Here is a 26,832-nt window from a genome sequence, read left to right as displayed (position 1 = left end):
AATCGATTAAGCAGACCAAAAACATTAGAGAAATAAAGTTTTACTGCATTGTAAAGTTAGTCATATTGTAGTTATTAATACTATTACTTTAGTAACAGCACTATATACAATTATATAGAAAACAAAGTCAGAATTATATTAATAAGACCCAATGACTTCTTAATCACCTAACTTTTGTCCAAATTATTTAATATTTGTACATTTGGTCAGCCGAGTTATAGCCCAATATTAAACACAGCTTTGTCATTTATGTAAAAAAAATTTCTTTCAACTTTCTTTAACAGATGAGAAACCAGTTTTAATAATTAAGATTGTTTATATAAAAATGACAACACTTTTTATAGTAGTAATCAAGCTATTACACCTGAATACTGCAATATATGAAAGCTAAATTAAAAGTTAGAAGAATGATATTAAATATTGAAATGTTTTTAGTAACAACATATATTTTACCTTTTTGAAATAATAATCATATAATCAGTAGCACTATCATGAATAATTTGATAATTTGAAATCATCTACTGTTATCAAATAATATTGAAGACTTAAATACAACAATTTAAATACGGCTTTTTAGCAATATTTCAAAAAATATTAGATGATGATGTAATAGTAATGAGAAATTAATATTTATAATTTAATTATATGATTACTTATGAGACTTTATTATAAAACAATTAATTAAATAAACCAAACTGACATTTAAAATTAAAACAAAACAATACTTACTCTGCTTATTAAAAATATTATAGATAATTTGAGGCTGAGTAACAAACCCAACTGATGATAACATTTGAATGATGTGAATTATTATTAATTCTGCATGAGAAATGCTCTCTAACAAGCAAATAGTTGCATAAATTACTATTGCAATTCATAACAAAATTCTTGAAATAAGAACTTATTTAAAATAAAATTTACACAAAATGCCTATATCTTATATGCATTCTATAACTAAACAGAAATACTTTTGTATTTTTTGATTATTAAAAATAGAATGATGATAAAATAAAATTCGTTACAGCTTAACTTTTCATGGTGCTCTTATTGTAAGCAATTGTTACAAAAAGTATTCAAATGATATTACAGACCTATTTTTCACACTTACTACACTTTTTTCTTGTTAATTTATTGTGAATTCTACCACCTTCATAACATCAACCCAGAATATCATATTCCTTTTCATGAATAGTGTTTTAAAATTTTCCAACTCCCAATAAAAATCTTTACCTCCATATTTTAGATGGAGTATTTGGGATATCAGATCTGAAAATCCAAGATTTCTAGTTTTCAGGTCATATTTCCTATAAAATCTTGTTTCTTTGTATTTCTTCTTTATGATTAGCTCTAAAGATGCACAATACATTGATGCTAGCAATGTTCAGAAAATCATAAGTAATTAAAAATAATAATAAAAATTTTATAGTGTCAAAACCTCTTAACTAATTATTGCCCTCTTAACAGCTATTGTGAGAGAGAACTATATAACCTCAACAGAAAAAAACAATATAGACAAAAGAATAATGATGGATTACACAAGTAAAAATAAACTATTCATTGAAAGATGAATATAAATTCAGATTTGACTTTAAAGAAATTCCAAAAAACTTTCATTATTTAGAATTTATAAGACTCAACAATTACTTTTACTCTTACATAGTAATAAAATACACATTAAAATTTTAAATATAGCATTAAGTTAGGAAAATTAAATATTTCACTCAATATTGATATGATTATATACTTACTGCATTGATATGAGAAGGACATTCTTCACCAGTTGCTTCAACAGGTATATCTTCATATTTGTCAAAATTAATGCCAGTATGTCCTTGACAAAATAACTGCCTGTATATTTTAAAAAGATTAAGTATGAATAATTAAAAATAATGATAAAGAATTAAAAGATATAGATGGCTTAGTGAAATAGTCTTGTCCAAAACATTATATATTAGTCTAAAATTAATGTTATTTATCATTAAGCAACTTTGAAGATTTTAATGTAATTCTAAAAAACTACTCTTCAGATATTTCCTGATAACTATTGGTAATTAAAAACAAATGGACCTGCACTCTGGTATAATTTAGGAAACAACTAATCTTATTGGATCCACTGAATTACTACTGGTTATCTGGATTTATCTTGTTTTGTCTGTCTTTCTCATTGATTTGATATGAATTTTGAAAGAACTCCAAGCCATCTTTATTACATAATATATCAAAGCAGAGCAAACAAATGAGGAAAGGGCTTGGCTTGTACTGTAACTCAAAACTTTGAAATCAGACCAATTCTATTTAATAACAATTGAATGCTGATTCTAAAAATGCCCTTGTTTACCTAATACACTCTGGTTTTTGAACAGTGGCAGTGCATGCAAGATAAAAAACTGCATCCCAAAGCATGTCCTCTGTAGCACAACTACTACTACTACTACTACTACTACTACTGTGAAAGGTTCCAGGACTGAACCTTGTAAAGGTTAATTTTTTCTAGTCTGTTTTGGCTTACATTTTAGTTTTTGTAACAGATAGATTGCAGATTCCTCTAAATCTGGAACTTTTCTACTAAGCCACAATACATCACCTTGTAATAAAATTGCTACAATTCATTTTGTAATAAAAAAAACTTTTCTAGCAAAGTTTTTTTATTACAAAATGAATGTTTTTGGCCTTATTTAATGGCTTGCCTCAGGTTATTGAATGAAAAACTAGAAGATAAAAAAACTGGAAATTCCAAGTTATAATGTTCTATAGCTTAAAATGCTATTTTGATGTAGAAAGTTCTATCTATAATTGCCTTTTTTTTTTTAAATGCTCAGTTATAAAAATACATTTATTTATTGTAAAAAATAATTTCAAACACTATTTTTTGTTTAATCACTATTTTTTGTTTAATAACCTGAAGAAGGCTGCAAAAGATGGCCAAATGGTTTGTTTTGTAATAAAAAAAAATCTGCTGAAAAAGTAAGGAAGGTGATCTATTGTGACTTAATAGGTAGGTTGCAACTGCAAACTGACTGCTTTCTTTCAAGGATGAGAATAATTATTGTTATGGTCTTTAAACTTTTTAATATTTTTATATATAATAAAAATGCAGAACAAAGGTAGCATTACAAGCATATTCCTATCACAAAAATATTTAGCCTACATATTTAAAAAATAAATAACAGATTTGATTCTGCCACCTCTCACAGCAGAACTGCCTTAACCACTCTACTACAGACAGCATGTTCGGGAGAAAATTTATTTATTACTTTTCTTGCATGCGTCATCAACTTTAACTGCCAATACCTCAAAACTAGAGAATGTTCAGGTAATCAAGGGAATTTTTAGAATCAGCATTCAATTCCCTATTAAATTGAACTGATCTGATTTCAAAGTTTTGAGTTACAGTATAAGCCTTTTCTGTGTAGTATTTCATTGCATCATCTTCCAAAAAATTTAAAGTTATAGAAACAGTGGTTTGCATGTTTTAAAAAATTTGGAAAGCACCAAAAATACTTCTGTTTGCTCTTTGCATTTTTTAATGGCTTACATATTACAAAGTAAAGTACGTTTTAAAAAGTTATGTATGAATACAATGGTAAATTATTATTTAAATATCACTTTTTAATAGATTGTTTGATATCATTTGTTCTTTAATTTGTATCTTTGTTAATATAAATATTTAATCTAACAAGCAAAGAGATTTAATTAATACAGCACTGAACAGAGCAGCTTTTTTATTTTATTTTTTTCATTCAAAGTTTAATCCTCAGTTAAAAGATGTATTAATGAAAGCATTATCTGAAAATGTTATTGTTTTAATATTAATAAGACAATGTAGAATTTAATTACAAAGATTTCTTTGGCAATTTTTAATGACTAATTCTTTTACACAGAAATGTTATTGTTTTGATATTGCTATCCATTTAACAAAATTTGTTATATTATTTTTACTATATAAATTCATTAAACACTTTATAAGTAATTCAAAAATTTCTATCTTAAGATAATTTGCAAATAAACTCTTAGTTCTTAAAGCCCAATATATATATGCTCCCTTTCATTTACTGGTAAATTTTTAATAAAAATCAAAAATAAAATAAAAAAATTAACAAAAATTACAATTTAACAATTAACAATTTTTAATAAAATCCACTTTGTGGAGCTTGAAAACAAACCAAATCTTATTTGTCTGGCATCAGAGTCCACACAAAATTATATAGTTTGCTTTGAGTATGACTTCTTCAATAAAACACAGCTTTGTTTCACCCTAAAACACATTAGTAAATCACCTTAAGTGATATTAAGTTTTCTCCCTTCATTCATGTCGCTGAAACCTGAGAGGCTATATGCCTTTGAGTACACACTAATGGTCTGTTTCAATTAATATTTTAAGAATAACTTCATGTTTGCTGTCCTCAAATTTCTTACAACAACTCTCATCTTTCTAAGAACTAAAATGATGATAGTTAAAACAAACACCATCCAATTATCTGAGACAGTAAAAAATGATTCTGACAAACATAATGCAAAATAATCAAACAATAAAAATCATACATAAATGTAGAAACTAAAACATAATTTAAAAAATATTTCAAGCAAGTTTGCAATTATAAAAATATGGAAAAAACACTTCACCGAGACAGTATGAGGTTGCATTGCTCCTTTTGACTATCACCTTTTTTCATCCTGAGAAAAATGCAATTTCCAGAAATAGATTTGTAGATAATCATAAAATCATTTCTGAAGTAGAGAGGTTACAAGAGAGATCTGCAAAATGATACTTAAAAACAAAAAGCTCTTACTTCTAAGCAGCATGAGAGCACTATCACATTCAAAACCAAGCTCACATTAAATTTAATAACTAGAATTAAATTAATTAATTTGGAACATTCTAGAAGAAAAAATCAATCCAGAGTGAGATTCAAATTCATAACCTCTGCTTACTGTGCAGTTCAGGTATCAAAGATCAGACATTATGGTTAGCATAAGTGACACAGTAAGCAAAGGTTGTAAAAGTTTGAATCGCACTCCAGTATGATCTTTTCTTCCAAAATATTCTAAATTAATTAATTTAAAACAAGTTATTAAATTTAATACAAGATGGCAACTTAATTGCCTACCTTTAGTCCAAAGTACATAGCATATGTCATCAGATTTATATGGAAATTACATTGTAAAACAATATTATCTGAACCTCTGATTATTACAAAGTGACATACTTGAAACTTAAAAAACAAATTTGTGATTGAAGAAAATATTCTTCTTGTATTACTTTTTCAGCAAATTTTTCAGTTAATTGTTAGTATGAGGTTCTCATACTCACAATTAACAACACAACTTTGTTTTTTAAGTTATTCACCAAAAGCAATTTAAAGATGTTTTTAGTTTCTCTCAAGATATTCAATACTTTTCTGTTTCCTTTATTACAGACATGCATTTTCAAATTTCCCATTCAGGTTAAATTTGACAACCAAATTTCTTTATTATGACTAATTTAAAAACACCTGCATTTTCTTTAAAAAGTATAAGTAGTTTAAAATACTAAATTTTTTACAATTTTTTTTTTTATTTTTACAAATTTATGATAATTAACCAACTTAACCAAGCCTAGCCAACTTATAATAAAACGTGATTTATTTTCGCGAATCAAAAATATCAATTATCTACCACCACATTTTTATTACTTTGCAAAAGTTTATTAACCTACTCTCATAAAATTAAAATTTAAAAAAAAAACTATATATTAACCTGACAAAGATCTCTGAATGTGATCGAAAACATTTGTTTTTACAGTAAAGCTATATGCTGGAACCAGTATGGAAGATGTCTTAAGTATCTCAAAATTATTACAAACCAGCAAGAGAGTTAATGCACAAGGTGCAAGTGTTTTTGCCTGTGTTGGACGAGCATCGTCAGGCAGCATGTTGCTGGGAGGATGCAGAGGATTGCCAAGCATGTGTGTTGGGGAGACAGTATGACGTAAGAAGAAATATAAACTCCACTTCTCTCTTCTTACATCATATACCCCTTCTTCCTACACATATGTTCAGCAATCCTGTGTCTTCTCAGCAGTTTTTTGCCTGACTATGCTTGTGTTAAATGGACAAAAGCATTTGCACTTTGTGTATGATTTTCTTGCTGGTTTGTTAGGTTTTAGCAGTGTAAAATTATATTGCAAAACAAAATTTATATTTATTTACTGGATGTAATGATATAATAATATTCTAGGTTACTTTTTCTGATAAATATACTTTTGATATTACAAACTAAACCAGTATTTATCTCTCACCATAACAAAACTATTTTATTTCCATTCATTGTGGAAATAATAAATACCAACTTCCCAAAACCCAAAATATATTAGTAATATGCTGAAGACTGCCGGATTAAATTGAGCTGCTTATCTACTTTAGCAGAGAAGTAGCCCGATTTAATCTGACAGCCTTTTGCATATTACTAATATACATTGGGTTTCGGGATGTTTGTGTGTGTGCACGTGCATGTGTGTATTTACACAAACATGCTGGGGCTATGCAGTGGCTGGCTGAGTGCCATAAATGGGAAATTACAGATGAAGGAACTGAATGTGTTCCCAGTTGTCACAGTAGGATGGTTATATCAGTTAAATATGTCTGGAGGCTTGGGTAGCATATCTGGCAACTCATCCGCATAGTAAGCAGCAGTTGTAGGTTCAAGTCACGCTCCAGGCTGATTCTTTTCTTTCAGAATATTCTAAATTATTTATAAATTATTAATTTAATTATAATTATTAGATTTAATAAGTGATGGTGCCAGTCACTAGTGACAAATTCTTTAGGAGTTAATTTCAAATAATAGCAGAGAAGTAGCCCAATTTAATCCAGCAGTCATTTGGCATATGAAAATAATAAATTTTGTTCCTCTTTGATATGATCATTTTACACAAAACTGGAATTGTTTAGGACTTAATTAGGGATTGCAATTGCTGGATCCAGTGCATTCTTCGGCCTGCTGGATCCAGCGCTGTGGATCCGCAAATACTCAGTTAACTTTCTAAATAATGGCGCAAAAGTCTACATTGTTGCGTAGCCACTTTGCTAACTACAAGACTGCTACTGATTACTTACTCACTACTTTACTAACACTAATAATTAAATTACTTATAAATAAACTATACCTTAATCAATCCAGCAAAATTTAATAAAATAATAACGTACTCAATCGCTTTTAACAATCTTCCTCAGTTACAAAAAAATACAACATTAACTATAGAACATAAAATGTGTTTGGAATAAATATAAAAAGAATAGTGCTTAATTACATCCCATTTTTAAACAAGATACATAGATGTACTGCCAGATCTAATAATTTTCGTACTGTATACCGACGTAATCCCACTGTTTTCAAACTTTTAAGAAACAATAGAAAGAAAGAGGATCGGAATTCAACAATGGGTATATATTCAGTGCCTTTACACAACCAACGTTTCAATTCCAAGCTTGTTTATGTGGGTGCAACAATGTGCAATTTAAAACAAAGGCTCAAGAGCACAAATATACAATCAGTAATAACCTTGACAATACTGCGCTGGCATCATATGCAAGACAGAAAGATGTTAACGTCCAATGGGATCAAGCGGCAATTATAAAAACGACGACGAATAAGCAAACGGTCAAACATGTTAAAAAATTGAAATCTGCAAGGCGCACATGACAACTGGTTGTATAAACCATAGAGATGCGGACTCATTGTCTACCATACGGAGATCCTTTTACATTAATTAATGTTATTAACGAACAATGCTGGTTTCGTTGTTATATCTTTTATATATATATATATATATTTTCCGCTATTTATTTTGTTTATTTATCTATATTTTGTCCGTTTGGGCATTTTCCGTTAATTTTTGTATTTATTCCGAACACATTTTATGTTCTATATTTAATGTTCTATTTTTTTGTAACCAAGGAAGATCATTAAAAATGATTGAAAACGTTATTTTATTAAATTTTGCTGGATTGATAAAGGTGTAGTTTATTTAACTTATTCTACTTCCAGTACATAGTTTTATATACTTATAAATAACTACAGAATGATATGTAGAGCCTATATAAGAAAACTGGTAAGAGTGATAGCCACTTAGCCACTGATTATCCATCCTTACATTATTATAATATATTAATATAAATTAATTAGTAGAATTACCTTTGCTATTATTTAACTTAAAGATTACATTGTAATTATAATCTAACTAAACATTTAAAGTTAATTAAAGTGTTAAACCGAACCAAAGTTAAGTTTACTACCTAAATGTGTAAGAAGTTTTACTGATTTATAGTGACCAGTCTAAATAATAAAAGTTTCTTAAGTATTTTAAAAAATGTTTTATTTCTTTAAAAATCCATAAATTTCTGGGTAGGTAGACAGACAGATAACACTTTATTGCACCAAAAATACATCCATGCTGGATCCACACTGGATCCAGCTAGATTGAAAGCACTGCTGGATTGCAATCCCTAGACTTAACATAGCAATTTCTAAAATAACAACATGATATAACAACAATCATTGATATAAAAAACATGTTTCACCCTTGTGTTCTTCATTCAGTATCTGCACATGTTCTTTTCACTGAGCTGTAATCAGAACCAAATAATATCACACATTATCTCACAGTGCACAGATTATCAATCACTACAACAGTTTTAAAAAATCTCTGAGAAAAAATGGAATTAATATTTCAATGAAAACTGCAAATGTGTTTTGCATTTAACAGATATTATTATTCAAGACTGATCAAAAATGATAATGAGACTTTGGTCCGGCTTGCTCTAAACAATATGTAAGTAACAAATACACAATTTATCATTTTTTACAACAAATATTTGATTATTTTGTTATCTTCCTCTCATTTTCATTTTATCAAAAAAATATTACCAAATTTGCAGAACACTTACATTTTTATGATAAACAAACTACTAATAAATAACATATTATTAGAAGCATTCATTTACAGAGTAAAATTCTTTAAACAACACTACAAGTCATGATTTCTTGAAAATAACAGCCCTCTGAGTTTTTCTGAAAATACTATAAAACTTTTCTTCGAGCTTTTATAATATATTAAAAGTTTGTAAGAGATTGCTGTCCAATAGCTGACTTGCATAACAAGTCTTCATATAATTAAAGTTAAAAATTTATCAATAAAAAAACACAACACTCCTCAATTTGACATTATTATTTACATATTTTATTAATCATAACTTTTATAACACAATATATGCATATTTTAAATGTGCATATATTCATCTGCATTTTAATTTCTTCCTTTTAACTCCTGTAAGGTTGAATCTTTTTCATAGATTACATATTTGATTTCTAAAAATAAAGTTTTTTAAACAAACTTTCCACTTCATTTAGCACAAAAATGACTGCAAAATATAACTAATATGAGAAAGCATTTCTGTATCTATTAACAACTTATTACTTAATTTCAAAAATTGTTCCACAAGCCTATTTATTAATAAATCATTCAGCAATAAATGATTACTAGTAGACAAATTTTTAGAAACAGAATAAAGCAATATATACGATAAAAACTAGGGTTTCTCGTTTCCCGGTCTTTTGCTTGTCCCGGAATCCCAGAATAAAAGTGAACTGTTTCCCAGGATCTCAGGAAATCCCAAGACAAAATTAATTATTTTTAAGATATACAAAATGTCATGAAATCAAATGATTTAATTATTTTTTTGTTTTTTAAAGTAATTTAATACGTTCTGCATCCTCCAAAATCATATTAATAATGCTGTATAAGATATGTATTAAAAATTACCTTTGAATTACGTAAAAATTTTCACAAATAGAAAAAATTTATTAAAGTTTGCTGGAAACTGCATACAGCAACGACAAAAATGCCTTTGAATTGAGTTGAAAATTAAAAAACACGAACTTAGATCAAACTTCTAACTTAGAAGGTAATTTTTGATTTTTTAAATAAAATATAATACAAAATATTGTAAATTTTTATAAGATTTTAAAAAGCAAAGATGGTCAATACTCCGATCACTCAATCTGATTCTTATTTTAGTAATGAAAAGTCTTGCTACCAAGAATGCCTTTACCAATTCAATTGATGTGATTGGAATTGTGTTTAATGCATTTAAGAAAAGACAAATATTATGTTTTCATCTGTATCCTGAAAAATTTCTAGTTTGTTTTCGAGATTGTAGTACTTCTTTTGTTCTCCAGTACTCTTGATTTGTCTACCTCGGCTGCATTAATAGAAAGATCATAGCCCAATAATTTGGCAGTTCGTTTGTCTTTAATAATCAGGTTATGAAGAAAAACTTCATACTTGCAGACTTCGTACTCATTTGTATCCTTGCCAACTTGCACAACTTGGCGTTACGCAGTTATTGAAACTACTAAGCACGGTTAAAAATTAAGACAGCATAATCACACTTATTCCAGATATTACTGGTAAAGAATTTTGAGAGTCCTGCCACAAATAAGCTACGTATTGACCATTTGTGACCTGCCATAACGAACAAAAGTTAAAAAAAAAACTAATAAGTAGGTTTAAAATTAATAAATACAAATGTATTCTGACAGTTCGTGAGTTAATGATACTTTCTATTTGCAAAATTCCTCAACCTTAACATAAAATAAGAAAAAAGTGAATTTTTAAAAAATTTGCAGGATTTCCCGGGATAAGAAAAATTTCCTGGGATATTTCCCAGGTTAAAAAAACAACCGGGATCCCAGAATCCCGTTTGAGAAACCCTAACAAAAACAGATAAATTCATCCAATGTCTTTGTGAGAGAACAGGAAACATTATTACAATTTTAGCAGTTGTTGTCCTGGATCACTTTTTAAATTTTGATAAGATTGTTGAAGACCATGGTTTGAGAAGTCAATACTTGTCAAAGAACTGAAGTTGCAAAAACAATTCAAGACACTTTAGATTACTACAAAAAAATTTATGGGAAAAAGTAAATAAAATGGGTTAATATTTTTACCTTTTACTGTATTATTTATATTTTCATATATTTTATTATTTAAAAAAAATGAGAATCATAATCTTCTATCTAACAACTTTTTCCTACATCTAGATCTGATATCACTAAAACAATGATAAAAACTGAAGGTAATGATGCAGCTACAGGAAATAAAATTGTATATAAAAAAAAAATGAAACTAATTCATCTCTTTAAACAACCACCACACCACACCGGGATATAGTTAGTCACGTACTCTGAACCAATTGCAGTGTGTAAATAACAAAAACAAAATCTAACGTTTTCAAACTCCTTCCGAGTTCTTCATCAGAATTTTTAACAATTCCCCAATGGTTCATAACAGCATTTGGAATAAAATTCGAAATTTATTCTCACTATGCCCTCCACAGAACACCTCAGATGGTTGAAGGCTATGCACATTTTTAAATCCAGTTTTACATCTACATACATAAATTATGAAGAGGAAATGGTTTTGTCAATGGTCTGACAAGAGTTAATTGACAACACAGTTTAGCCATTTATTGAATCTAGGTGGGGCGACTCTCTGCACAGGCGTGGTATTAATAATTTTTTCATACTTATATTCAAACTCTTTTTTGAATTTTATTCCAAATGCTGTTATGAAGAACCATGGTGGAATCATTAAAAATCCTGATGAAGAACTTAGAAGGAGTTCAAAAATGTTTGTTTTCGTTATCTAAACACTAATTGGTTCAGAGTATGTGATTAATGATTAAATAGAGAGATGAATTAAAGTTCATTTCACTGTTGTTTTTATTTATCATTAGCATTGTTCATTATTAATATATTACTATTGTTTCAGACTTTTGTAGTCAAAAACTGGAAATTTATAGCACAAAAGTAATATTCAGATAACAATGGATTCCATTTTCATTTTGTTATACTTTCCAAAAAGAGGCAGTCATCAGAACTTCTTATATTTATTAAGCTAGAAATGATAGTATAGTTTTTCTAAAGGTAAATATAATTTAAGATTACAAAATTAAAATTAAATTAGTTTAATGACATAATAAAACAATTGTTTATAATTGTAATAATCAAGATAAAAGAATACTGTCTATATTAAATGCTTAACAGTAAAAAAAAAAATGTTAAACACAAGAAAAAAATAATTCATTAAAAAAAAAAATCACACAATTGCAATATATTGTATTATAAAATAAAAATTCATTTAGCCACTACTACATCTTTCTTATTGACATATACAAGATAGCTATAATTAATCAATCTTTATTTAGGGATTTATGAAGCTCTAGGAACTTGAACAAAGAAGTCACCAAATTTGATAGTTATAACATCATTAAATTAATAATTTACAATCAAAAGAGTATTTGATTTTAGTAAATATACTATTCAAAGAATGAAAGAAAGGATTCCACAAAAAGTTTTTAATTTCAAAATCTGGCAACAAAAAATATGATGTTATAAGGTTAATGACATTACAAGGTACAAATAAACAAACACAAAGCTGAATGAAAAAATTAAATTTATATATTGCACTTATTGCAGTCATCAAAACTTATTATATTTATTAAGCTAGAAATGATAAATTATATTTATCTTTAAAAAAATCTATGCTAAGATTAGAAAATTAAAATTAGTTATCAATTGGAATATCTTAGTGAGAGATAGATTAAAGTTAATAATAAGTAAAAGGAACTTTTTTCACAGTTCGAAAAATTTTTTAATTCACTCACAATCAAGTGAATATTGTTCAATGTGACCATTGGTTTTCATGGACCAGAATTTGCATTTATTAGTGTGTGCACTTGACAAAAGAATGTAATACAGCTGAAAAAATGTTCTACTTATCAATATCCTTTAATGCTGCCAAGTTAGAAACTCTTCCACAATAAACAATCTACTTAAGATAACTAAAAGTCACAATGATATTGGAAATAAAATGACTATACGACTGGAAAAAATGCTGAAGTAATATCATAGAATGCTGTAGCATCATGCAATAAGAGAAGTTGAATCTTTCATGCAATGTTGTCCTATTCAGGCATCCTCATTGCTAAAGTTGTAAAATGAGAGAACTATACAGCATATCATCATATCCATTCGATCAAGGTCAATCCTTGGTCATTCTGAGTCTTCCTCCTTCCATTTGATCCTGTCGATCACATCCTCAAGTTCTCCAATGCTTTATGCAATGGAAATTTATAGCACAAAAGTAATATTCAGATAACAATGGATTCCATTTTCATTTTGTTATACTTTCCAAAAAGAGGCAGTCATCAGAACTTCTTATTGCAAAGGTTAGTATCCAACCTTATGGTGTCTACCCAAAGTGTTTGCATAGAACAAATCAAATATGGTAATGGAACAGGTTTCTGTCCTTATCAGATGGATTTCCTCAACAAAGAATGAGCTTATTATAAAGTTTTAAATAAATCCATATTAAACAAATATTCAGTGTGTGTAATGAAATGTTTTGTACAAGAAACATAAGAAGCCCAAAATCAACAATTTTGAATCTCACAGTCTCATTCAAATTAAATCTGGATCTCGTCCCAATAAAGAATGTTCCAATGCAAGGCAAGATTAATTTCTATTCTTGCCAGAAAAGTCAAAACAAATACAAACCATTTCAGAATATTCTTGTTCTAGTACCTGTTGGTAGCAGTTTAAAATGGATGAAAGTAGATTAGTTTGTGCAAAACTTTTCTTACAATGAAATAAAACATATTATATTGTTCACCATTTCACATGTTGCTAGTATTAGCAAATTATCCAGTAATCTATTAATACTGGAAGTTTCAACACCTTGTTATTTGGGCTGATACAAATTTTTCAGGTTTCTCTCCAGATCTCACTTCCAAAGAGCTAATCTTTCTACAAATTCTTAGTGTCCAAAATCATCAAGAGCTATGTTGTATTACGCCCATTTAGATGAAAAATCTTTATAATTAGTACATAACAAGTAATATGACTCATTTTCAGAACTATCAACAAAAACATGCATGTGATGATTGATAATGCATTTATACTTCTCAGCTGCTAGAAAAAAAGTAAACAGATACATTTCATGAAAATTTGTTTTTCCCTAGATTATAATATATAAACTATTACTTTTGAAACTAAAAATTTTATGGAATCCTTTTCCCAATGATTTGAATAGTGTACCTACTATGCTTTTCCATTGCCTAAATTTTTTTCATTTCTGAGAAATTAGGATTTAAAATACTGATTCCAGGGAACAAAGACGAGCAAGCTGATCCATTGCAGTTGTCTTTGTAGATAACTTTCTTGATTCTTATCTTGTGCATAGACTAGAAGAAATTTTGTGCATTGTATCTTAAATAAAACTCACAAACCTTATTGTGCTTTGCATATAATTGTGGAAATCATTATGTTACTAACATTTTTGGTCCCCACCTAGGATCTTCAACTTGAATTCCCTTAAAAAATTGAATCTCTCCAATGTTAGCATTCTATTTTGGAATGCATATAAGACTCCAATGTATTCAAATTCAAATGTTTTCTTTTCTTTTAAAACTTTTTTTCTTTTGTTGAATATCCAATAATGTGCACCTGTGTTGTTTGCTATAATGTCCTGTATGCATAATGCTATCAGAGAGATTCAATTTTTTAGGGAATTCTACCTGAGTAAGATGCTAGGTGGGGACTGAAAACATTAGTAACATAATGGTTTTCACAATTACATGCAAACCACAATAAATGCATAAATGCAAAGCATTAATCAATGTAAATAAAACTGTCAAATAACATTTGACAGTTTTATTTACATTAATTAATGCTTTCTTGTTGGAAGATTACATTATATCTTAACTTGCAAGTCATGCAACCATATTATTTGGAGATTATACATTACAAGTGTATCAAAGGTCCTTTTATTAGAAAAACACAAAGTTTTAACAGTACAAATACAGGTTTTAAAATCCAGAAACTTAAATTTTTTCTGAACAAATGTTTTTGGCCATGTTTAATAGCATCTTTCAGATTTTAGAATAAAGAAGATTAAAATAAATTTTGCAATTGCTTCTACAATTTAAACTTTTTTTAAATATACTCGACAATAAATACCTAATCTGTGAGCTCTACTAAGCTAATTTGTAATATTGTATTAAATTAAATTTTTCTAAAGTTAAATGCAAAAGTCCACTTTTAAAGCATCTTGTATAATTAAATTAAGCATTGCATGTTTTGAATTTTGCAATTTAATTTATTTCTAAAAGTTCAAAGCAATTTCACATGTGAATTCCTTGTTCTTTTAGTTCTTGATAACATAAAAATAAAATATAAAAAAATCATAAAACAACAACAATTCAATTTATAAACAAAAAAGAAATCCAAAATTTGTTTTAATGACCCAACAATTTGCATCTTTTAGCTAATAAGGATGAAGTTGGCATTTGTATATGAAGATGATGGCATATGATATAATTGCATTTCAAGTTTGATGGATTTTAATTATTTGTGATTGATTCCTTCTAATCATATATTATGGTATTCAATATAAACAAAATTCCTCTTATTCCCCAGGAAAATTAATTAATTCTAACTTTAATTTTCCAAAATTTCAGGAACCAGGAATCTCAGGAGCCAAGTCCTAATATCTACCAAATTTGGTGACATCCTGGTTGTTCAATAAAACTCTAGAAAAGGTAAAATTTAATTATAATCATCATGTACATAACAGGTTTTAAGTTATATTCAAAAGTTAACATTAATTTATCCAAATATTTCTGTAATAGAACCTATTTCATAGCTACCTACTTCTGTTTTAAATAAATTTCTTAGTGATAAAATCTTGAAGAATCTTAGCAAATCAAAAATGTAAAAACTATACAAAAAATTGATATTTTTATATTTTAAGCATTATGTGAAAAGGCTATTTACATTGAGCAGTGTAGCAGACTTTGCTTCAACAAAAGAAATTCTTTCTGCCTAAAAAGGCAAACTGGTAAAAAGTCTTATTGTTTAATTCAGGTAACTTTGATATCCTGAACAGTGTTGAGTGCACCTCAACACTGTTCAGGATATCCAGAATGTTATGAAGTTGAGAAACAACTTCATAACATTCTGGTAAGAGCAGCACAGGTATCTAATCCTAGAAGAGCTCCTCAGATAAGAGCAGTGCCTTGGTGGACCTCAGCAATGACAACTCTGAAAAAATATGTCAATTCTCTTAGAGACAGATGTCAAAGATAGAAAAATTGTCATTTGAGAGTCATCCAAGAAGCTGAATACAGGTCAACAAAAAGCATTGTATTAGAGAAACAGAGACAGCATAGTTGAAGTCCTGGCAGGACTACTGCAATACTAAGAAAAATGTTGATCTGTGGAAGTGCAGACACAGAATCCTAATTTCTTGAGAGATGGATGTGAGCAAACGTAATGTTTTATTTTTAATAATGCTGTTCAAAAGTAGAATTGTCAAAGGTTAAGCAGTAAAACTGGAACAACAACACAACTTTACTTTCCTAATAGTGAATACAGATTATCATCATCATTTAGAAATTTAATTTACACTACTGCTCAACTACTTACTGAGCATGGTAATTTTAGATGCTACCAATGTATAACCTTATACACATTGCCTTTTGCTTCTGTGGTACTGTTAATCTCAACATTGTTGAACGTATGATTTATTATTGTCCTATATATGACCAAGATAGGCTTATTTTGAAATTAAAAATCTTCAGTCTACATATCAGGTGACCTTGTCCACTTGATAAATTCATTCAGAAGCCACATTTTGAAATATTTTACCATTAGACAAATAAAATTTTGAAAAAGTAACTTTTTGTAATTTCTAATCTCTAAGCATTCCTCTATTTTGTTTACTTTCAAAGCAGAATATTGATTGTTTTGTTTTCGTATTTATTTACCTTCTTTGTATTTTCAGTGTAGTACTCCTTTTGGAATGAAGAACTTAACAATAGAATAATAATAATGTGAAATGACTATTTTATATAAATTTGAACCAAAGAATAAAGACAGTTGCTCAAATAGCACAAAAAAACAAAACAGATTTGTGCAATATATCAGCTACTAATAATTACAAAACAATTTAAAATAAACAAGTTTTTTAAAATTGCTTTATTTTGTTAATTGTTTTACATTGTTTAATTTTAAATTGTTTTACATTCATAGTTATTCTTTTGAAATGTTGATATCTATAAATAAATAGAAATACAATTCTTGCTGATGTTATACCTTTCAATACGTTCATCACGTGGTAACGGATGACTCCAATCTCCATCATCTGATTCATATGTAGCAGTACCATTTCTCTGATCCCACATTCCCCTACAGTCTCTTGTTTGCTTTCTTGTATTTTCAGCATCTCTCCAACTAATTATTAAATACACATTATACATATAATACTTACATAAAATAACATATATATTAAATATTTAATTTATTTATTAAAAAGAATAAATAACTATTTTAATAATGACACAGAATTTCTACACAAATCCTTTCGTTAATAAATTATAGTAATTCTTATTTAAAGTAGCAATAAATGTATTATAATATAATATCAGTTTATTATAATACAAAATGATATAGTAACATTAGATTCCAATTATTAATCCTCAATTCTAAATAATAATAAAAGCATGAATATTTAATTTCTCAATAGAAAAATATTAATATAGTAGAATCCACTTAATATAACTGCTTTGGGTCTTGCCTACACTGATAACAATAACCACCTAATGACATTAAGCAAGGTAAGTAAATAAGAAACTAATTGATGAAAATAAACAACCTTTAATATAAACCAGCATCAACATGTTTTATAAATCAACCAATCAAAGAAATGTATTAATAAAATGGACATGACAACCATATCTAATGTTTGGATTTTTTTTAAGAGAGGAACTATAAAGCCCTACTTTAATATCATTATTTACCAAATTTATGAATTAGTTTTATGGTAAAGTTGTACATTCCATTCAATAGTTATATTTTGCAAATTTTGCTCTTACTTTCTGCAACTAAATTTATTATAATTATCTTTATGTCATAATAGAAATTATTTATATGAATTATCAAAAATTTTAATCAATATAAAGATCTACAGGAAAAAACTTCCACTTAAAACTGGTTAAATTAAAATTAAAAACACTAAACCTATAGACAAGCAAATTTTTATAAAAAGTGCAATGTTTGTTTCAGCATTTGGGGATTAGTTTGCCTGATGATGCCCATTCAACATAGGTGAAAATGTTTGAACTTTTTTATAAAAATTTGCTGGTTTATAAATTTAGTGTTTTTAATAAAGATCTATAATATATTATTTGTATAAATAGATACACCTCCAAAGAAAATTGCAACAAAAAAAGTTTAATATATAACTTTTATGTTACCAAAAAAAAAAAAAACACACACACACACAGTATGAATATATATTCAAAGAATTCTTTTATGAAATCTGTAAAGTTACAGATACTTCAAACAAAATTTTAAGCATGTACTTTAATATGTATCATCAGCAACATCTTACATGAATTTTTATAATTGTTAGTAATTATATAATGTGTTATAATATAAATATAGCCACCAGTATGATATATATGATCTATTATATATTATATGAACAAATAATATTAAAACAAGTAACAAATATAATCTATCAAGAAAGATTTATTATATATGATTATATCTGCAAAGTTTTATCAGAATGAAACACACAATTCTGATTCTGTTGTTATACGGGACCTCACCTACTTACAAACTTTCAGACTTAGAAATGATTTCATAGTATGTCTAAAATTTAAATTTCAGACAGATACTGAAGTTCTTTAGCCAGTCATAGAGTGGTGTTGAAGTCAGTCTTTGGCCAGTACAGTAGAGCATTGATTATCTGACCCCGATTAACCGACTTATCGGTTAACCGACCGCATTCTAGTTGGAAAATTCAAATGTCCACTAGTGATGTGGCGCTACAATATTTGGTTGTGTCTTGGCTACTTTAATATTATTTTTGTTAAATTTTTGCATGTTTTAGCTGGCAGCACTGGCTCGACCATGAAAGGGAGGCTAGTATTTAAACCAGGCCTAATACACTATTTTTTCATACTTTTCGGTTATCCGACCAACCCCAGTCCCCAATTAAGTCGGATAATCGATGCTCTGCTGTAATAACAAGTTATTGCAGTAATCTATTTATATACAGAAATGTGGTTTAAGACCATTGAAATAATTGGAGATTTACTTCTCTGAAAGGAACACCAATTGCATTAATTTCAAAGACTAGTACCATTTCCACTGCTTCAAAAAAAACCTCTTTGAATTAAATATACTTAGTAGAAATCACTATATTTTATTTTGTTTATGTTGTTTTGTATTGGGACCTTGAATAAGTTCTTGCTGTTTTCCAACAGATGGTGTTACCAGAACTGCAAGCATGTATTTTTAGATGATGATGCATCTGTAAGGAAGTACAATAAGCAACCTTGAAATTCAGTATATGTCATTTTGCTGAAGTGTAAACAACCTTTTTTTCCACTGTGTTAAACATGTCGAGTTTCGTTCCAAAAAGAGAGTATTTGCGGAAAATTTTATTGCACTATTTTATTTTTAAAAAATCTGCAGCTGAAGCGCACAGAATTCTTATTGAGACTTACGGTGGCCATGCTCTGTCGGAAACAACATGCAGAGATTGGTTTAGACGCTTCAAAAATAATAACTTTGATGTTGAAGATAAAGAACGCTCTGACGCACTGAAAAAGTTTGAAGACGAGGAATTGGAGGCAATAGTGAGGTTGAAGCCGTAGTTTTCAACGCGAAAACATGTATGTTGGACAATCAACGCTTTCCTGTAAGCCTAGAAGTTTGGCAATGGCCTTTGTGGAATCGTGCTGGACATTCCAAAGGCCATTGCCAAACTTCTAGGCTTACAGGAAAGCAGCACTGAACATCCGACGTACACCTTTTCACTCTGAAAACTAGGCCTCAACCCCGCTGTTACTTCATGAAGACTCAAGTCAGACGCTAGCTGAACTTGCAGAATCATTAGGAGTTGATCACACAAAGTTTCGAAACGTTTGAAAGGATTAGAAATGATTCAAAAGCAAGGACATTGGGTGCATACAAGTTGAAGCCGAGAGACATCGAATGATGTCTTTGCACATGTGAACAGCTGCTTCAACAGCAGAAAAGGAGAAGTTTTCTGCATCGTATCGTGATTGGGGATGAAAAATGGATACATTACGATAACCCTAAGCATATAAAATCATGGAGTAAGCATGGCCATGCATCAATATCCTCGGCAATATCCATGGTTTGAAGCTTCTGCTCTGCATTTGGTGGGATTAGCTACGTGTAGTTTATTATGAGCTGCTCAAACCAAATGAAACCATCATGGGAGATTGCTGTAGATTACAATTGATGCCTTTAAGCCAAGCATTGAAGGAAAAACAGCCACTACACAAGCAGAGACAAACAAAGTGATTTTGCAACATGACAATGCTCAGCCACATGTTGCACAACCAGTGAAAACCTACTTGGAAATGCTTAAATGGGAAGTCCTACCCCATCCACCATATTCACCAGACATTGCCCCTTCTGATTATCACTTGTTCTGATTGATGGCACATGGCCTGGCTGAGCAGCACTTCCATTCTTATGAAGATGACAAAAAATGGGTCAATTCTTGGATAGCCTCAAAAGACATGTCATTTTTCCAATGTGGAATTCAAATGTTGCCTGAACAATGGGAGAAAGTAGCAATGGACAATACTTTCAGTGACATGTTTTTTATGACTTTTTTTAAATAAAGCATTTATTTTCATGAAAAAACAGCAAGAACTTATTCAAGATCCAATATTCCAATTTTTGTTCTGTAGATTGGGTCATGTATGCAGTACATCCATCATTCTTCTTATTTGAATTCTCCAATGCAAAAAATGGTTTAAAAATTCAAAGAAAACACTTGACCAAACATTCAGGTTACAAATATGAATTAAGAAGAATATTCCACTAAAATGAAATGACCAAAATTTGAACATCCATCTCAACATAATAGTAGTTGCTTTGTTTGGTTATTTGTTGTATAAGAATTTACACTGAAGATGGCCTTAAAAATATCCAAAACATTTTAAGATTTGTGGTGTTAATTTTAATTAATTTACCAGTTAAAAGAAATAAAAGCCGATAAGTTTAACCTGATAAGTTAATAGTAAATTTTTAAAAAATTTATTTAATGTAGTTAGTTGATAAACATAGCTCAGTTAGAAAATCTAAAAGTTTTTATGACAAAGATTTGTGCTACAACTATACTTCTTACTGTAGACTGGATGAATTATAATTCTTTCTTCCACGAAAAACCTTGACAATCCAGTGTGTTTATACAACTGCTAACGTTTTCAACCCCTTCGGGGTCTTCATCAGGCACAGCACAAAGGTAGTTTCAAATGCCCGTGAATTGTGCTACATGTTGTACAGATTAGCAATTGCAGGAGAAATAAAATATCGTAACTTAGTTATTTTATGGTGACTCTTGTACTGTATATCTATTACAAACTGAATACACAAACTTTTTTTACACTATGTCAATTTGAGTGAGTAGATTATAAGAATTGTCTTATTGCAAACAATTGAAAAACATTAAATTTCTTGTAAAAACTCCATAAATCTTTACGTAATTTATCTACAAGGACTTATTATACTGGTGACTTGCTCCTACAATCCAAGAAAACATATTAAAAAAACAGTCTTTATTTTTCACCTGAACACACGTTACATAATATCATTGTGTTTCAGACCTGTATGTCCCTCTTCAGCAGGTTTACAAACAACAATTTCTAAAACAAAATATAAAATTACTACAAAATTTATAAAAATTCCCAACAGTAAAATAATAACAGACTAAATAAAACCTAATTTTTTGATTTCTAAATACATCAACATTCAAAAACATAAGTAGCACAAATCCAATTATACCTCTAATAATCCTGTATACAATAATAATTATCAATATAAGTTACATCCATAAAAAGGTGGTTTAAAACATTTTTAAAACTTACATCTTTCTTCTATCTTTAGTTGGACATTATCTTATCACAAGATTATCTCTTCTTTTATACCTCCAACCCCCTCATTTCCCTCTGTTGTTGATTCTGTTCCATGATTGGTGTATTTCTCTTCCTAAATTATTGTTCATTTTATTCTTTTGTCTTACTATGTCGATATGGAACCATATCGTTTATGTTTCAACCATAATAAACTTCTATTGGATAAGAGGACACTCCGGCAACCTCAGGAATGATAAAGCCGACTACTTAGCCAAAAAAGCTAAGGATATTGCCATGAATTGCAGCCACTCGTCACTCCCAATGTCCTATCTCTGCAGTAATCTTTATATCATCATCACGTTCAGGTGGCAGGAAGAGTGAGATAAAAGCAACACCAGCCACATCACTCATGAATTCATCCCTAATGTTAACATTAGGATGCTTAACAAACATCTAGATACTACACATGCTCTCACACAGATTCTGATGGCACATGGTAACTTCAGGGCCTACCTTTGTCATTTCTTAAAGAAAGACAGTGGTCTGTGCAATTGCGGTGTAGAAGGTGATGGCCCCCACCATCTAATCTTTACTTGCACTGAACATACTACTCACCACTCCCATTTGAGACAACTGGTGAAAAACAAAAGGCACCACTGGCCCTGCAATCTAAATGCCTTCATGGACAACAGGAAAATCTATCATGCCTTTACGAACTTTGTACACAACCTTAAACTTATGAACTGCCAGCAGACCAACATAAGCAACATGTAACTCCATATCCTCTTTGCTGTGTTACCCTACTGCTACTCAGCCTAGTGTATTATATCTTGGTATTATATCTTATCTATGGCATCATCGATGTCCTTCTTATCATGTTCAACCATTGTAATTTATATAGCCATTGATATAAGGCTACCATTGTAAAATGTACAGTACAACCATAGCTTATTGTATAACCATTGTATTTTGTCTATCCATTGTATTATGTATAACCACTGTAACTTGTATTCCCTTTGTAACACATATAACCATTAGTCTATGATTATCTGCTGTTTTATGTTTAAATACAGTACTACGTATCTCCATTGCAATAAACATTACCCTGTATATTGGATGCATTATTTATCAACATCTATCTGCTCTTACTGTATCTTACCACCTTTCTCTGGGCTCCTGTTGTTATAGTGGTACTTGTAGATCGCCCCCCCCACCAACTGGTTATTGTTGCATCTAACCCTCTTACTTGTATATTATGCATATAGTCCCTTCTGTGTCACTTGCATCCCACCACTGGTTCTCGGCAGACACTCTGTGACCCTCCTTTCCTCCCTCTTTTCCATCTCATTCCCACCCCACCTCACTCTCCACTTAACCATACCTATCCCCCTTTCCTTCCCAAGGCTATACTATTGAGTCAGACCTTTCCTTTAACATCCTATCCTATGTCAATACATTCATATAATTATCTTTTAATTGTTTCTTTTTTTCTTATTTTCATAGTGCTCAAATCTATTTTGCAACCTTTTGTATTACAATGTTCTGCTACTGCAGAATTTGCATAATTACTTTTGATGGCTCAAATATGTTCTTTTATACGTATTTTTAATTTACTTTTTGTTTCTCCAATATACGTTTTCTTCTGTTCACAACTGCAATCAAACAAATATACTACCCCTTTTTCTTCTGTTGTATCGTATTTTTTATCATTTCTATAATGATATTTTTTAGTCTAATTTATCTTTTTGGGTATTAAATTTATTTTTCTTTCTAATACTTTTTTAATTCTCTCAAATAATTTCAGTATATACATTAATTTTACAAATTGTTTTTTATTCTGTTTATCACTTTCTGTGTTTTGTATCCATTTTTCTAATAATATTTTTGGGTATAACTTATAAATTATTTAAAAAACAATAATCTTTAAAAAATTGTAAAATTTCTTAAAAATAAACGAGTTTTAAAATTAACTCTTTTCTATACGTTGATGTATTTAGAAATCAAAAAACTAAGTTTTATTTAGTCTTTTATTATTTTACTGTTTTATTTTACTGTTTTATGTTGAGAATTTTTATAAATTTTGTAGTAATTTTATATTTTGTTTTAGAAATTGTTGTTTGTAAACCTGCTAATGAGGAGACATACAGGTCCAAAACACAATGATATTGTGTAACGTGTGTTCAGGAGAAAAATAAAGACTGGTTTTTTTTTAATATATTTTTTTGGATTGCAGAACCAAATCACCAGTGTAACAAGTCCTAGTAATCAAATAAGTCCTTGTAGACAAATTACATACTAAACATAAGATAAGGACACAAATTGATTCCATAATTTGTTATTGAATCTTTTAACATGTTTAACAAAAATTAATGGCTTAATGGCATACACAAGTTTTAAGAAAAATGCATATCAAATGATGACGACCTATGGCAAAAATTGATGAGATCATCATTAGAGTGTAGGAGGAAACAAGGAAAGATCAATGAGAAATAATACATAATCATGCCAACATTTTCATAATTTCTTGTGTATATGTGTATACACACACACACACACACACACACACACACAAGACTTATGGACAATATAAAATAAAATATATATATATATATATATATATAGTTACTACTTTCCTTTATATTTAACATGGTATTGCAACTTTCTTCTTTGTGTTAATTTGAAAAATTTACACTTCATTTAACTTTACATTTAATTCATAGAACTCATATGTAAGTTAATAGGTATTACTGTATTTCTTCTCTCCACAAAAAACCTTTATAATGCAGTGATAGGTGTTTCTACAACAGCTAATGTTTTCAACCACTTCAGGGTCTTCCTCAGGCACAGTTCATAAGAAATTTCAAATACCAGTGAATGGAACAAAAAACCAAAGCGAATTCTATTCCACATTTGGAATCATGGAATTGGAAGATAAGATGGAACATTATGCTCGTGTTGGAATGTTATAAAGGTTTTTCGTGGAGTGAAGAATTATAATTCATCCAGTATATAGTAAGAAGTATATTTGGTATTACTGTATTATAGATCATTGCAGTGAAACATAACCAATCTTGTCCATAAGCTTGTGAGTATTAATGATTCTTGTAGAATTACAGAAAACTTCATATAAAAAAATCTAAAAGATCTAGTTTACAAAAAAAAAATCTACAGAAAACTATCCATAGACCAAACTAAAGATCATATATATAGAACTAAATAAGAAAATTAAATAACCACTCACCACACCACAGTAACTTAAAAAAATTACACACACTGAACAAATACACAGTGTGATAACATTGAAAAAATTTCAAAAAACATCGAATATTCCACCAGGGGTCTGCAGATGTGTATAAAAACAACACCTGAGTGAAGTTTAGAAAAATTTTTAATACTGTGTGATTGAAATAGGATAATCCAAAAGAAGGTCAACATGAAATGTATAGTGTGTTTGTTTTTTAATATCATATTGTCGGTCTTTTTTTAACAAAGTACTGCTTGTATCATCATCTTGTTAATCATCTATCTTTGGTTGGAATCTTAAAAAGGAGAGAGACTTTAAACTGACTCAAAATTATTTGTATGGTCATTGTTATTTGAGTTAGTTTATAGAGTTGCTTTGGAGGATAGATTAACAAGGTTTGAAGCTGAAGTAGTGTGTGCATGTTGTCTGTCCAACAAAACCTTATTCTATAATGATTGAAAATTTCATGTATAACCAAGTTGGCAAATTTAGTGAAAGTGCCATCAAACTGGCCAACAAATATTCATACAGTAGACCCCCCTATAACATGGTAGATACGTTCTATGTTGTATGAGTCACTTAGATTTTACAAATACATGAACCAGTCACAGCCCAGCACTTATGCAGTTTAGGGGGTACGGCCAGTGGTGATATTCAGCGGGTTTGCACAAGTTCGGCCGAACCCATTGTTAAATTTTCTGAAGAGGTTCGCCCGAACCCGTTGTTAAAATTTTCAGTTTTCTGAACCTTGTTAAACACACGAAACATTTCTCAGTGGTTTTGTTTTTTTTTAAAATATTAAAATATAGCAAGATTATATCTGTAATACTACTAAACTAGAGCCTTATACCCCGTTCGCACCGAGCATTTCAATCTAGATTGTGAGCAAGGTCGGGGACCATGTCTTGGTGCGATCTCTCTCGACCGTTTCAATCTCGACCAAAATGAGGTTTAATCGTGATCAATTCAACAGAGTTCTTGAAACTAGATCCAGTCGTAAGAGATCCCACAATCTCGAGCGCATGAGATACCATAATTTCATGCGCACGAGATAATACAAGATTGCTGTGGAACACGTGTCGGGCTATGGACAGCAAAATAAAAAGGATATTGTATTTCGAGAGATGATGACATCCGTCTATTATCAGCAGTGCCATTCAGGGTGAAAAATTTCTCTGCCTTAAAAAAAAAAGGTCGACAGCACTAATATACTGTTGCTACCTAGTCTTCGCCCAGGGCTTGTTACGTTCCAAATACGCCACTGATTATTAGATATATCGCAAGAAAAAGTATTGTATTTATTTCTAGCCAAAACTTCCATTTCGTTTGTCAGTGATTGTCAGGGAAAAATTTTCTGCTAGCGAACCCTTTGTTAACTATTTCGAATATCACCACTGGGTACGGCTGTTTGAAAGGCTTTCTTCCATAAAATTTATCAATTCTAGATTAATTTGACTCGAACATTTCCAAAACACACACAATTTTTTGGGAATAATCCATATAAACTATGCTATAAACAAAAAATTGTAGGATTACTTACCGAGTGTGCGCCGTTCGAAGACGCTATTGCTTAAGCTCGTTTTCGTC

The 26,832-nt window shown here is 29.5% G+C and overlaps 1 protein-coding gene across 3 annotated transcripts in view; it reads right to left on the bottom strand.

The window, feature by feature from the left end:
* Positions 1 to 26,832, bottom strand: part of LOC136982160 (ATP-dependent RNA helicase DDX3Y-like) — a 114,006-nt gene that overhangs the window by 41,684 nt on the left and 45,490 nt on the right. For 2 of the 3 annotated variants that reach the window (XM_067278586.1, XM_067278587.1), the window contains exons 5-6: positions 17,194 to 17,331; positions 1,749 to 1,848 (exon numbers count right to left, since the gene is read on the bottom strand). In XM_067278586.1, the coding sequence (XP_067134687.1) occupies positions 1,749 to 1,848; positions 17,194 to 17,331 (238 nt within the window). The remainder of the gene's footprint in view (positions 1 to 1,748; positions 1,849 to 17,193; positions 17,332 to 26,832) is intronic. The other variant, XM_067278588.1, reaches the window with a different exon arrangement.

This window comes from Centruroides vittatus, unplaced genomic scaffold, assembly GCF_030686945.1.
Source record: "Centruroides vittatus isolate TY-2023 unplaced genomic scaffold, ASM3068694v2 contig_815, whole genome shotgun sequence".
NCBI lineage: Eukaryota > Metazoa > Arthropoda > Arachnida > Scorpiones > Buthidae > Centruroides > Centruroides vittatus.
Note: the sequence above shows the minus strand (reverse complement) of the source record. Positions and strands in the feature narration are given on the sequence as shown.